Source organism: Sorghum bicolor, chromosome 3 (genome assembly GCF_000003195.3).
Source record: "Sorghum bicolor cultivar BTx623 chromosome 3, Sorghum_bicolor_NCBIv3, whole genome shotgun sequence".
NCBI classification, from domain to species: domain Eukaryota; kingdom Viridiplantae; phylum Streptophyta; class Magnoliopsida; order Poales; family Poaceae; genus Sorghum; species Sorghum bicolor.
The window spans coordinates 66,844,500-66,857,686 of record NC_012872.2 but is presented as its reverse complement, the minus strand read 5'-3'; the positions used below and the strand labels follow the sequence as shown (position 1 = coordinate 66,857,686).

Here is a 13,187-nt window from a genome sequence, read left to right as displayed (position 1 = left end):
TGCCAACACCTAACTTAAGGATCGTTTGGCTCTTGTCCAAATGCACATTCCATGATACAAGGCTCTTCATTTGTCTAAAAAGTCATGCTTAAAAGTACTGTTCGCTGATTTATTGTGAGAGAAAAATATCATTGAATGACTGATAGATTCAATAGATAAGCTTAAATAAACAAGCTCACTATTTATAAGAGTTGTTTTTCTCTCTTCTCCCAATAAATCAGGAGGTAGGAGGAGGCTTTTTTTTTTGCTCCTTCAGCTCCGACTCCTCAACCACTTTTACACGGAGCAGGAGTCGAGAGGAGCCTAGCTAAATAGGTCAGAGCAACCCCAATAATTTGGCAAAAGCACTTGCTATCCTTAGATTTGTGGCAAAACTTGAAAAACCATGGTCGTTTGGCAATTCACTTAGCAAAATTTACGCATTTTGCATCTATCGGGTGAACACACGCATATTTGCGCGAGTTCACTTGGCATCGGCGATTCTGCCCTCCACGCGTCCTCTCGCGTGCGCTCTAGGAAACTTCACCCTCCACTTCCCGTGCGCCGCTAGGACATGCGAAAACCCCCACGCAAGCGCAACCCTGACTCCTTTGCCACGATAAATTCCTGCACGACGTACACTCATTCCAATCTGATCCGTCGGGGCGGCCTCCATCCATCCCACATCGCGACGGCCTCCATCCAGTTCATCACGGCGATGTTTTGGCAGAGCGTCTGGAGCTAGGCATCGACGAAGGCGTGGAGTGGGCCACGGGAGGCGGCATTGTCGGAGAAGTTGAGGCGCGTCACGTCGCCGCGGAGGCGGTAGGTGGCCTGGTCGTAGGCGAGCGCCGCCTCCTCGGTGGTGTCGAAGGCGAGCCAGAGGCGGGTGCGATTCCGCGGGAGGCAGATCTCGATGACCCACTTTGCCCCAGTGCCGCTGCCGCACGCTACGGTACACTTTCTGCCCCATCAGCTCGATTGCCCTCATCAGCTCGAGTGCTCTCATCCCGTATAAAAGGCATGCTGCGGTACAACAAAGGAGGCATCTCGGATAAAAGGCTCGAGTGCTCTCATCAGCTCCCCCTGATAGATCTATAGCGGCAGCCATCTAGACTGTTTTTTTTCTAGCAAATAGCAAACCAAGAACAAAATGAAGAAACTGGCAGAACCCAACAGCCACACTGTACGAAGTGCATGGCGGAGATGGCCAAAAGTCGCGTGGTGTACAGTCGAAGAGACACCGCACGCCCAGTCGAAGATATTGTGCGGGGGCCAGCGAGGAGAGTCCACGCAAAAATTAGTTGATCAGTTAGAGTGGGTCTAATTTTGCCAAACCTAAATGCCAAACTATTGGATATACTATTTTTTTTTTATTTGCTATGTGTTTTAGTCACTTATCAAATGTCCAGATTTGCCAAGTTATTTTTGTCAAACTATTGAAGTTGCTTTTAGCTTGGTTCATAGGCTAAACAGATCCATCACCCACCCTAGTACATCATTTACAGGTGCCCAGCGCATAACCGTATGCACGAGTTCGGACGGGGTTCGCGGCCTATAGCTGCACTTGGTACCTGCTACCCGTATCATCCGGATTTGCCACAGGAGCACACCGTTGCGTTTGAGTGCGGAAGTACAAGAGGGATGGGGCCATCTATTGGGCGATAAGATACCTTCTCAGGAAGTGCCTCAAGGCTCAAGTTGGCCGACGTGCTTACTCAGCGTGCGGGCGTCAGGAGTTGTAGCGGCGCGCGCTCGGCTCGTTAGCGACGTGACTTGCCCAATCACTAAGGCCTTGTTTAGCTCATGAAAAATTTTAGATTTCATTACTGTAGTATTTTTATTTTTATTTTTATTTGACAATCATTGTCCAATCATAAACGAACTAGGCTTAAAAGATTTGTCTTGCAAATTACAGTGTAATTAGTTATTTTTTGTCTACATTTAATGTTTCATACATATGCCGCAAGATCCGATATGACAGAGAATCTTGAAGTTTTTTGAACTAAACAAGGCCTAAGTCAGCCCAGAAAAAAAAGGGAAGATGATGAGGTGCATTCTCAGTAGTAATAGTAATCTGTTAACGCCCGCAGCGGCAATTACTCTGGATTAACTATTTGGGATTTCAGATATGGGTTTGGGGACGGAGGTATCAAGACACCGATCAAACAGGGCCAAACTGTTTGTTTCAGAAGGTAGATCTGAAAAGAAAGTGCCGAAATCTCGGTTTCTATGGTTAGCACTCAATTGTAGCTAAATGCTAGTTCGTTCTTAGACTCAATGGGTAGTATAGGTTGAACCAAATTTTTTTCTTTTTGTTATCACAGGCACTGTTTGCCTAAACGGCCATAGACCGTTTAAACCCTGTGTAAATGCTACACAGTGGTGCACCGTTTCCGTTTAATCATCTGTTTAGTCCATTTAATTGATCATTTAGCCTGTTTAATGAACTATTTAACCCGAATAATGGTTAAATGACAGGTGCCCATCTGTTTACCGTTTAGCGTTTAAAAAAACATTGATCATAGGACACTAATACTATCGATCCCTCTAAGAAAAAAGATGGGATAGTATAATCACGCTACATTAAAGTTATTAGCAATGCATTAATTAAATTAAACAAGTTTGCAAGGGAACCATGATTTTATTTATATATATTTTTATACTTCTAAAATATGATATTTCCTGATGTACTTCCAACCATGGACGTGCTTACAAGATATGACCAACCGTGCTTATTAAAAAAAAATATGAAGACCAACAACTTGTGAAAAAAAGTGGGTCCATCCATATTACGCATTGGGCGGCCCTATCGACTGTTGTAGACTTCAATGTCGGCACATATGGCCCATTGGCCTTGCTTTCGATAATCAAGTAAAACTGGACGATAACAAACACTCACTCTCTAGTCTAAGCCCTGGACATGGAATGATCTACAAGAGGCCACAAACTTCTTTCACTTATTCACTTCTGCTCGTATAACCGTATTAGTAAAGCTTGCAAATTTTAACTACAAGCTTGTCCAAAACAACAAACATATATAAATAAACAAGGACCGTTTATAATAAAGTTGTAGACTAAATTCAAATCCATGGATAGAAATGGCCCATTATTTAGTTGTACTGCAACGACGCCAATTGTAGCCAGGAGGGTCATTACTTATGTTTCCAGCGATGAATAGCTGAACTCCAAACGGTTGCAAAACGCAGATGATGTGAGTCCGACTAGTTACAGCTAAAGTGAACAAAAAAGAAGAGGGCAAGAATGCTAGCCTTTTCAAGTTCCTATGAACTATGTTCTGTAATCTGTGAAGGATCGGAGACATTTGTCAGGATGCGTACAGATTAGTATAATACACTGAATCGGTTTGAACACATTTCTCAAAACATATACATTTGAGATCTGGCTGGCAAAGTATCTGATAGACTGACACAATTCCACCCAACATAACTCTGAGCAGGTCATTCACAACAGTTTAACGCATCCCTCAGGATTTACCTTATCAGATACTAGAATACAAATGGATGGAGACCAACACGAACAGCCAGTGATACAGCAGCAGTATCAGAGCACAACGTGTGACTACAGAAAGTTACCCCTACTTGCATGTATTCTGTCCTGGATACCTATTTGTTTGATGTAACAGTGGGCTTCTTTCATCTATCTTTCGAGTTTCTACTTTGCATAAAGAGAACTTACCTCTACTGGTATTGGCAAACATGCAATTGTACAGCACCTCCAAAGACCAGTGCAAAAAGAGGGGGGCAGGGGGGCACTCACCAGAACATATATTTTATGATGCTCGTGTCAAAAAGTCATCCACAGCCAGAGATGCATCACCATGAGAAACAGCATTCTCAGGTTCCGGCAAGTACAAAGAAGTAGAAGAAACCTGTCAAAAGAAGTACAATAACAGTGTGCTGCTCAAAAGAATCACAATATATCAGGACATAACATAATAACAAAACACAGTGCAATGCATGATCCTGGACTGCCTTGTTCAAGGTTTACCTTTGTGTCTATTTGTAATTCTCCATTGTTATCTACGGAAAGAATAGCACCATGTGCTTTTAACCATTCCTCGCATTCTTCCAGAGCCTCACAAACTTTATCAACTCCCACAAATCCCAAAACCCGTGCAGCGTATCTAACTGGTACAGTTGGGCGATATGACTTGGACATGCATTTTATAGCCGCAAAGCGCATTTGCTCCACATAGAGATCTGTAATCCAACAGCACAACGGAAAACATCTCAATGTATGTGCTACTGAAACAGTCAGTCCAATAGGGCAATAGATATGTATGTGTTTAGCTATACAACTGAGAGAAAGATCATCTTTACCCATAAGACATGAGTTCAAGTTGGGTGCCATCTTGTACAATTTGAAAAACAGGACATAGTTGGCAGACAAAAAGGCATAACGAACTTGAAGGGCATGCTTCACAGCTGTGTCTTTCTTGGCTTCCTTTGGCAAGCTGAAACAAATACATGCATCAAGGGCTCAGGTAACAATAAGATTAACAGAATCAAATATCCGCCTATTATGTGGTGGTGGAGCCAAGATTTCTGGAAAGGATACAGAGCTGCAAGGCTCTGCCACTGCTATTGCAACCTTCATGATTTTACTATGCACCAGATATACCTTGCCATAGATGAAAGCAAATCTCTTTTGTTATTAGAGTGCACCAGATATAACAAGTTGTAAGCAGAGAATTCGAGGTTGCAACCCTTGACTCCTTCTCCATATAACCTCTTCAACTGAGATTGGCACTGCAAAAGTTGCAAAGAAAACAATTGAAAACTAGGCTGTTATATTCAGAGTTAAAAGAAACCAACGCACAACTACAAACAACCAGAAATTCAGAAACCAAACACAACTACAACTACAAAAAACCAACATGGATAGTGGTAACTATCATTTATTTTTTTATCTACCTTAATGAAATGACACGCAGCTCCCCTGCGTAGTTCGAGGGAAAAAAAGATGGATAAGCTAATACTAAATGCAATTACATGGTGTTTGTGAAAAGACTGCCCAACACCTAATGTTTTGTACAATGTGGAAAAACTCGTAAGATCCAGCTGCCCTTGAATTTAAAACCAACACTAATCACGTATATCACTGTGCAATTGCTTGGAGTAGCAGGTACTCCATCTGTTTCTTTCTATAGGGCATGCAATTTCACCATTTATTGCAAAATATAAGGTGTGCATGTGAATCTATTTGCCCTTATTGCATATTATCACTAGCATTTATAAGTAGCATCTTTTCCCTTGGCACAATGCAACTAGGATAGCAGAATAGCACGTGGTACATGAATATTATTGTACTTATTTACGCAATAAAATAAATCAGAACAAGACAGGCAAACCTGATTATATTCAGCTAAATCTCCAGATTCGATAGCTAAACGTGCATGGGTTTCATAAACCTGAAACAAGAGGTCAAAATGTTACAAGGGAAACAATCATGCAAGGAAATAGTGCCCTCAAAAAAATAAGAAACAGAACACATGATTCAACATTAACTTAATAATTTTCTTGTGGGTTAAATATTAAAAAAAGAATAGATAAAATGAACCATGTGATGAATCTCTTCCTCAAGAAAAATAGTAAAGGAGACACATAGTTTATATAATATTTATACAATTATTAAACACCACAATGCAGTATACTACAAGGGGCTATGGAGACTACCTTGACAGACAGCTCGTTCTGAATTCTCTGAACAGTAAAGTCTTGCCGAATAGACTTCAGTTGATCACATTTGTAAAGATAGTTCTTTTCTGATGTTTCAACCATACAAAGAGCCTTCTCTAGGACATCTTCTGGTCGTACCTGCACAAGGAGACAACGAGTAAAAAAATAACCTAAGAAACAGGGTGGGAAGCAGTTATTTCTAGTAACATGTTTCCCTGCCTACAATTGACATGACAATTAGCAAGGCGTCCTCACTGTGGTAGGGTCAGGCGCACTTGTAAGGCGTAGGTATTGTTTCTCAATTTGCTGGCATGTTCCCTTGATTGTCAGTGCATCCCAATCAAAATCCTCCACTGCCAAACCAGCACTATCTCCATTACTTCTATTGAGAAGCAGTGACATAGCTCTACTTGTATATATGTTGTCTGTGGCAACCTTATCTGGTATAGAACTTCTAGATTTTGATGGTGTGCCTTGACTCTGTTCAAATCGCTTAGATCTATGCTCCCGCCGTTTCTTTTCCTCAGGTGAATTTGCTTGTGCAATTGAACTAGTGTAATATTTCATTAGATCCTGCTCCTTGTCAGCATCACTTAAGGCATTTCCATTTTCAGTAAGACTTGCATCACCACCAGTTCGCTGCATTTTAGTAGGCCTATGACTGAATTGGCTTAAAGGAGCTTGGCATTGGACATGCTTCCTCAGATCCCAATTGTTACTCTGCAATTTATTCCCCAGAAATAAATTCAAGCATAAAAACAAGCTTGGGGTGATGACTATATTCAAAGTTGCAGTATACAAAATGGAAGGGATTAAAGTAATGTGAAGCTGGCACAAAGGTTTACCGTTCTTTTAGTGGGTTCGAAACTACTGCAGACATTAATTTTTGCCAACTCATTAGAAATTTCCACATTGTTAGCAACATTTTCCTCTGCAACAGGCTCCCACCTACTTTTTGCAACAGGCTCCCACCTACTTTTTGTTCGCCTACTAGGACTCCTCGATGATGAGAAAGGACTTGAATCCTTCCCATTGCTGCAAAGAACCAAAAATAAAATAAATATCCCCTCTGGTTTCAAATGTAGGTTGTTTTAGATTTGTCTAAGTTAAACATCTTTAGCTTTGGCCACCAATAGCTAAAAGTTTAAATAGATTTGCAACATAAAGTTGATGCTGCTAAATTCATATTAAAAGTAACCTCATTTCATAATATATAATTATCGCAATTTGAAATATGACATCCTATAGAAATTGCCTGCAAAGTTTAACCTCGTAGACCATGTCAATGTCCAAAACAACTTACATTTGAAATTAGAGGGAGTATTAGCTAATCGAAATAGGCTTGGCTTCAGAGAGTTTTGAATTCAGCCTAATGACATGCATACTGAAAAAAGCAAAGGCACTTAACCTTTACGTAAATATAAACAAATATCAATGAGATTGCTTAAGCACAAGCATTTTAGACAGCTTCAACATACAGACAATACATATTATAAACTGCATTAAACATTCCCAAAGAATATTACTAGTGGAGGGCATAACACAATCATATCACTGCGGGTTACTGGCTTACTGCAGTCCTATGCATCCATGAAAAGACCAGCACACCTACTCACCTAGTCATATTCATGCTTGTAGCCTTTTCTGGCAAAGTAAATAGTGGTTCAATGTCCCAGTTCTTCGTATGAAGGGTCCCATCAGCAGTTGCCTTCGCAATTATCTGAAGTATCAGAGGCAAAAAAAAAAAGAGAGTTGCAAGTTAACAGATCCCAAAAAAGATTAGAATTTAAGGATGGAAGAAATAATTTTAAACTAACTTCAGAGTTGAAATGTGAAGACACTTATTTTCCTCTAATGTGGTAAATTCCATAGTTGCACAAGACAACATTGTTAATCACATGCTCATAGCTATAGCTAACCAAAAAATGACCTTGCAGAGACCTTATTACCTGAATAACTTCCTTTTTTCTTAAAAAACAAAAAAAAAGATCTTGTTTTTCTCATGGAACTGGTGGAACATTAATAATAAATTGGAATATCCAGTTCAATTCGATATTCTTTAGCAAGTTTATTTTCGAGTTAAAACATTTCTGTGGTTAGAGGAACCCGGCGGCACTCTTTAGGTCCTGGGTTTGACTCCCCGTGGGAGCGAATTTTCAGGCTAAGGTTAAAAAATTCCCCTCGTCTGTCCCATGCCAAAGCACAGGTCTAAGGCCCGGTCCTGGTCGTGGCCGTTCTCACATGGGCTACGGTGCCGCTGTGTATGGGTGGGGCAGGGGTTCGGGGTTTTTCTCGACCTGCGTGAGAAGGTCTTCTTCTTAATGCAATGCCCAGGGGCTGTCTCACCCCCTGCTGGTCGAGTTTTTTTATACAAATAGCTAGCGCAAGCAAAATGGATAAAAGAAGTAACAATATATGATATACCTAAATGGCAAGCAAACTAGAGCGAATAAAATGAAATTACTTAACCTCCTTCAAGATACATCGGCTGGCAGTCCTCTGGGCATCATCCTTGCAACGGGCAAGATTCCGCTCAACATAAGTACGAAGTGAAACAGGGAAAGATCCCTGAGTAGAATGAAGTATGTCAATACGTTAATAAATATGAAGGTGTCAAAAATGTTGTGCATGTTGCCATATTACAGAATTTATTCATTGAAGGTCTTAAATCTTTAACTTTCATAAGTTTTAGTATGAAAAACTCCGTGGGAGCAAGGAGTGTATAATATTCTAATATAAGAACAAGAGATTGCTTTTCGCGCATATAACTTTTTACAATGTTTCGCTGAGCTTAACAAGTGAGGATTCACCTTGGACTTGGATGCATCATCATGTAGCATCATCCATGATCAACAAAAAGAATGAAGCAGAGCTTACCGTAAACCTTAGCTGTATGATTGTATCAGCAAAACAGAATGAAATAAAAGGAACCTACCGTCACCTGCATTACTGCTTCAGAACCATTTTGTGAGACCGTCACATCATTCTTGGGCATGGGAACACAAACATAAGCAGGTTTCAGTGATGAATCAGCTTCCGACTTTGACTTATCCACTTGAGGCGTTCCTATTGGAAAATCTGGGGCTATTCGAGGATTTGTTGAGATCTGTATTTTGTTTAACATGTGGACATTCGATGATAGAGAATCTTGCGGTGTCTCAGGGTTTTCACAAACATGGTTGACTGAAGAAACATTTGAGCTTGAACCATGTAAAGGCAAAACCTTTTGTTGATCAACTTGGTTACTTAGTGGTAGCTGATTATGATTTGCAGAACTATGCTGGTATGCTAAGCTGACACACTGGTTCTGAAATGTTGGGATACCTGCTGCGTTATTAACATAATGGGTGTGAAACATCAGGGCGACTGGGACCTGAGAGGCATACTGGTTTTGATATCCTTGAATGCCTTGTTCCTGGGAAATTGGATAGTTAGAATTTTGCAAAACCATACTAAAACCTAGAAAAACATGGTACAACATGTAAATAACAAACACAGTTATGCCCCCATCCCTCACCCACCCAAAAAAGGAAGAAGTGATTATCATACTCATAGGCCCTTTTATGTTCCGTTTTCAATTGGCCTTTATCCTGTTTAAATGGACGTTTAGCCCGAATAATGGATAAACGGACTGTTTAGCATTTATCAAAACAACCAACACATGATGAATCAGAAGAACCATCCAAACAGAACTTCTAAGTTTGCTTTGCAGAACTACAACTTCTAGAAGCTACATACATGCTAGAAATGCAAGCCAAAAGAAGATATGCAAGCTTGTAGAAAAGGACAACCAACCAACAAAATTTAAGTACCAGAAGAGGAAACAACTGATTTGAGACAGACAATATGCTGCAAATAGAATGCCATAGATGTTTGCCTTGGTGTAGCAAAATCCAAGTTAGTGAGGTTGCAGCATATGCAGTCAACCAAAGCGAAGCATACAGAACAATCCCCCAAGGACAAGCTGCATGGAGGTTCAGGAGCCTTTGCATGCAAAAGGCAACAAGCAAACTATTCTTGACTTATAATCGTTTTGACAAATAGATTAGCACAGAAAATGATAGAAATATTTGTAGGACATGTATTCCAAAATACAAAAATCCATTGAAAGAAGATGAACCAAGAGGCTATCTGGAACACAAGAGTTTGACAGGTATAGTTCAATTCCAGCACGAATCTGGTTACATTATAGCGACCAAGACAGGCCTAACAAGGTATATGCAACAGAACAAGAAACTCGAGGGTTGCACATAATCAAGGTGACAGCTGTCTAAAAGGACAACTGACCACTTGTTCATTTTGCTCTAAATATTAAAAGGAAAGGAAAGGAAGCAGGACACTAACAAATTTACCTGTGAGGGAGGTGTAGTAGTGTTACCAGCATCACTTTTCCATGATGTAGTGCCTGGTGGAGGTGGCTGGTTGCTGCTGTGTACATAATTGGAACCAATGGTAACAGTTTTTGTATCAGGAGCAATGCTACCACTGCTAGTAAGTGCAAGGCCACCTGAAGTCTGTGCAGACTGATCATAATAATAACCCCATTGGCTGTACTGCTGTTGATAGTGGACAGAGCTCGTGGGTAGTGAACAACTCTGGGCTGCATTACTATCTGGGGTGCAACTCTGATACGATTGTGCATGATTATTTACACAACTTCCATTACCCCAGGCATTGTTTTGATGATAATAGTAATTGCTTGTTGCATATCCGGGCAGAGTCTGATGAGCGCCAGCAGTACAATATGTGTTACTTGTAGGACCAACATAAGATCCTGAACTCGGAAACAAAGTAAGAGGCTGGTAAGCAGCACCTGGACCTTGATCAACTCCTCGTTGAACAGAAGAATCATTTGCCGCTTGTGGATAGCTATAGTAATGGTTTGGATGCTGTATAGCATTGTAGTCCTGTTGAACCGATGCAAGATAAGGCACATAGGAGTTAGCCGACTGAACCACATGAGATTCACTATTTGTCACACTTTGAGTAGCTCCTGAAACTGATACATCCCTCTGGGGATCATAGTAAACTGAATTTTGATTTATATTATCCATCAAATAGTACAAGAAAATCCAGTCAAAGAAAAGCCAAAAATGATGGCCAGGAGGTAAAGATGGGTACGGAGATAGAATGGTTTGCTCCAAGCTCCTTGCTCTGTTAATTAGGAAAAACAACCAGAGAAATCATTGTCAGATCAACATCAATACAAAACAGCATATCTGGCAGAATAAAACGACTATGGAAAGAAATTTTGAACCCCAGGTTCATGGTGGGAGCATGGTAGTCACCACAAAGGCACTGCTTGCTTACTACTGGACCATAAAGCCATGATAAGTAATACTAATCATAATCAATCAGTATGGCCAGCTTCAAAGACAAGGACAAGGAAGCAAGTGCCAACAAAGATTTGTATGCAGCAACGAAGAATTATTTCCTTGCTATTATAACAGGTGATCACCCCTAAAGAAATTGTTAACAGAGCTAACTAATGACAGGATATGATACTGGCTGACCCTGACTTGTCGTTTGCGCATGCACCAAGAATAGAGGATTGATTTTGATACTGCAGCCAGTGAAACCCTTCCGCCGTTATCATTATTATCTACTTCCTCTGTCCCAAATTATAAGACGTTTTGGCATTTCTAAATCCATAGCATTTCCTGTGTATCTAGACATAACATATATCTAGGTGAATAGCAAACACTATGAATTTAGAAAAGTCAAAACGTCTTATAATTTAGAATGGAGGGAGTATTTAAAGTACACCCATGTAAGTCATGGTAGAATCAACTCGCTTGTGATGCGCGTTGTTAGGTGACAGGCAGTGATTTTCAGTGAAACAATACTATAGCCAAAGTACACAACTACTAATAATGTACTCCCTCCATTCCAAACTGTAAGTCGTTTTAGCTTTCTCCTAAGTTAAACATCTATAACTTTGACCAAGTTTATAGAACATCAAACCAAATTCATTAGATACACCATGAAATATATTTTAGTGCATTTATTTGATATTGTAGATGTTAACTTTTTTTAATAAATTTGCTCAAAGTTAGACAAGTTTGATTTACAACAAACCAAAACAGTATGTAAATGATGGAGTGGAAGTGAAATAGAAGGAGGACAAAAACATCATTCAAGATAGATAAATGCTGCATTAAGTAAAATTTGAGTTATATTCAAGCAATGAAGCATCAAAAATTCTACAGGCAATTCTACAGCCCCTTTGTTTAGCCATACTCTATAACCTTGTTTTTCGTATCTAAGAACAAATCATTTTTAGCAAACTGTAAAAACGGCGAGTGAAGAAGATAATGTCATACATCTAGCAACAGGCTGTAGCCAAGTACATGAGCGTGGCTGAAGAGCCACGGCCTAGCATACAGGATGTTTGACTGGAGGTGGCTAGCAGGGATTTGGCGGGAGCATCTGGCGGGAGGCGGCTCGGTGGCGGAGATTAGGTTTAGAGACGTAATGGGGACTAGGGGAGGCAAACAGAAATGTCGGAGGAAACGAAGGAGACACGGTCGCGGGCTACTGCCTGCCGAGTGCCGACTGCCATGACGGCATAACCTGGGACTCAGTCAGCGAACGACACTTGGGCATGGGCTGGCCTATTGGGCTGAGACACGCAATGGGCCACCAGTTGGCAGTTGCCGATTTCCCGATGAAGAAGCAAAACCTGCTTTAGGGTTCTACCGCCATCCAAACGAGAAGCAGCAAGTGCAGCAATCAACTGAACCCATGGCCATCTGCATTTGAAACGCGAACCAAGCCAGCGTAGAAAGCATCACGACACACAAATTCAGCAAGCGCAGCACAACAATCGAGCAAAGCAGCAGTGAATGACCAAAATGCTGTAATGAGTCAGGGGCAGCGGAAGCATACCTCGACCGGCTCGGCGTCGGATCCTCCCTGTATCGCCGCCGTCCTGGAGCTCCAGAGATCGAGTTGGAACCCTAGCAAATCTCTCTGAAGAGGAGGCGCCCAATCGGCAAAAATACGATCAATCGAGTCAGATCAGACGGGGGCGCCCGCCGGAAAGGCACAAGCATAGAGCACAGCGGTTGGCAAATGGGGCGGAGGCGGGATGCAGTAGCGAGGGCGGGGCGGCGGTTCCTATTTCTGTTGGGGGACTCGGCGTGATCTCGGGGTGGGAGGAAGGAGACCGCCTCGGCTCAGATTATGCAGTGGGCTTGCGAAGGTGAAGGAAGGAGGTGGAGTAGTCGACGGGCCTAGCGTTTTTTTTCCCTAGTACTAGTACTGGTTGCGGAAGGCGGCCCAACTTTGGCAGGTGTATTTTGCGCCACCAGTTTTTTTTTCTATAGTATAAATATACTACTCTCTGTACTATAGCAAACTCAAATGCCCAGATCACAAGGAATTGTTTCACAGATTGAAAGTTTGTTCACCCACAGATGCAAGCGCAATTAAGATGCCACCGCCCCAATCTGTAAAGGCTGCATAAAGCAGACAAATTTGCAGAGACCTCGGCAAATTAGGTTT

At 41.4% G+C, this 13,187-nt stretch overlaps 1 protein-coding gene across 8 annotated transcripts; it reads right to left on the bottom strand.

Annotated features, from left to right (window-relative positions):
* LOC8057762 (SAC3 family protein A) lies at positions 2,604–13,127 on the bottom strand. 8 transcript variants are annotated; one of them, XM_021455957.1, is made up of 14 exons: positions 12,570–13,127; positions 10,034–10,835; positions 8,617–9,096; positions 8,151–8,249; positions 7,298–7,401; positions 6,527–6,716; positions 5,937–6,401; positions 5,679–5,819; positions 5,354–5,413; positions 4,624–4,751; positions 4,323–4,456; positions 3,991–4,202; positions 3,760–3,871; positions 2,604–3,160 (listed from the first exon to the last, which is right to left on the bottom strand). In XM_021455957.1, the coding sequence occupies exons 2-13, from the start codon at positions 10,733–10,735 to the stop codon at positions 3,773–3,775; spliced, it is 2,814 nt and encodes a 937-aa protein (XP_021311632.1). In that variant the 5' UTR covers positions 10,736–10,835; positions 12,570–13,127; the 3' UTR covers positions 2,604–3,160; positions 3,760–3,772. The 8 variants fall into 8 exon arrangements, with proteins under 8 accessions (XP_021311632.1, XP_021311631.1, XP_021311634.1 ...); XM_021455956.1 differs by lacking the exon at positions 2,604–3,160 and adding an exon at positions 3,167–3,284; XM_021455955.1 differs by lacking the exon at positions 2,604–3,160 and adding an exon at positions 12,005–12,433 and having other exon boundaries at positions 3,314–3,871.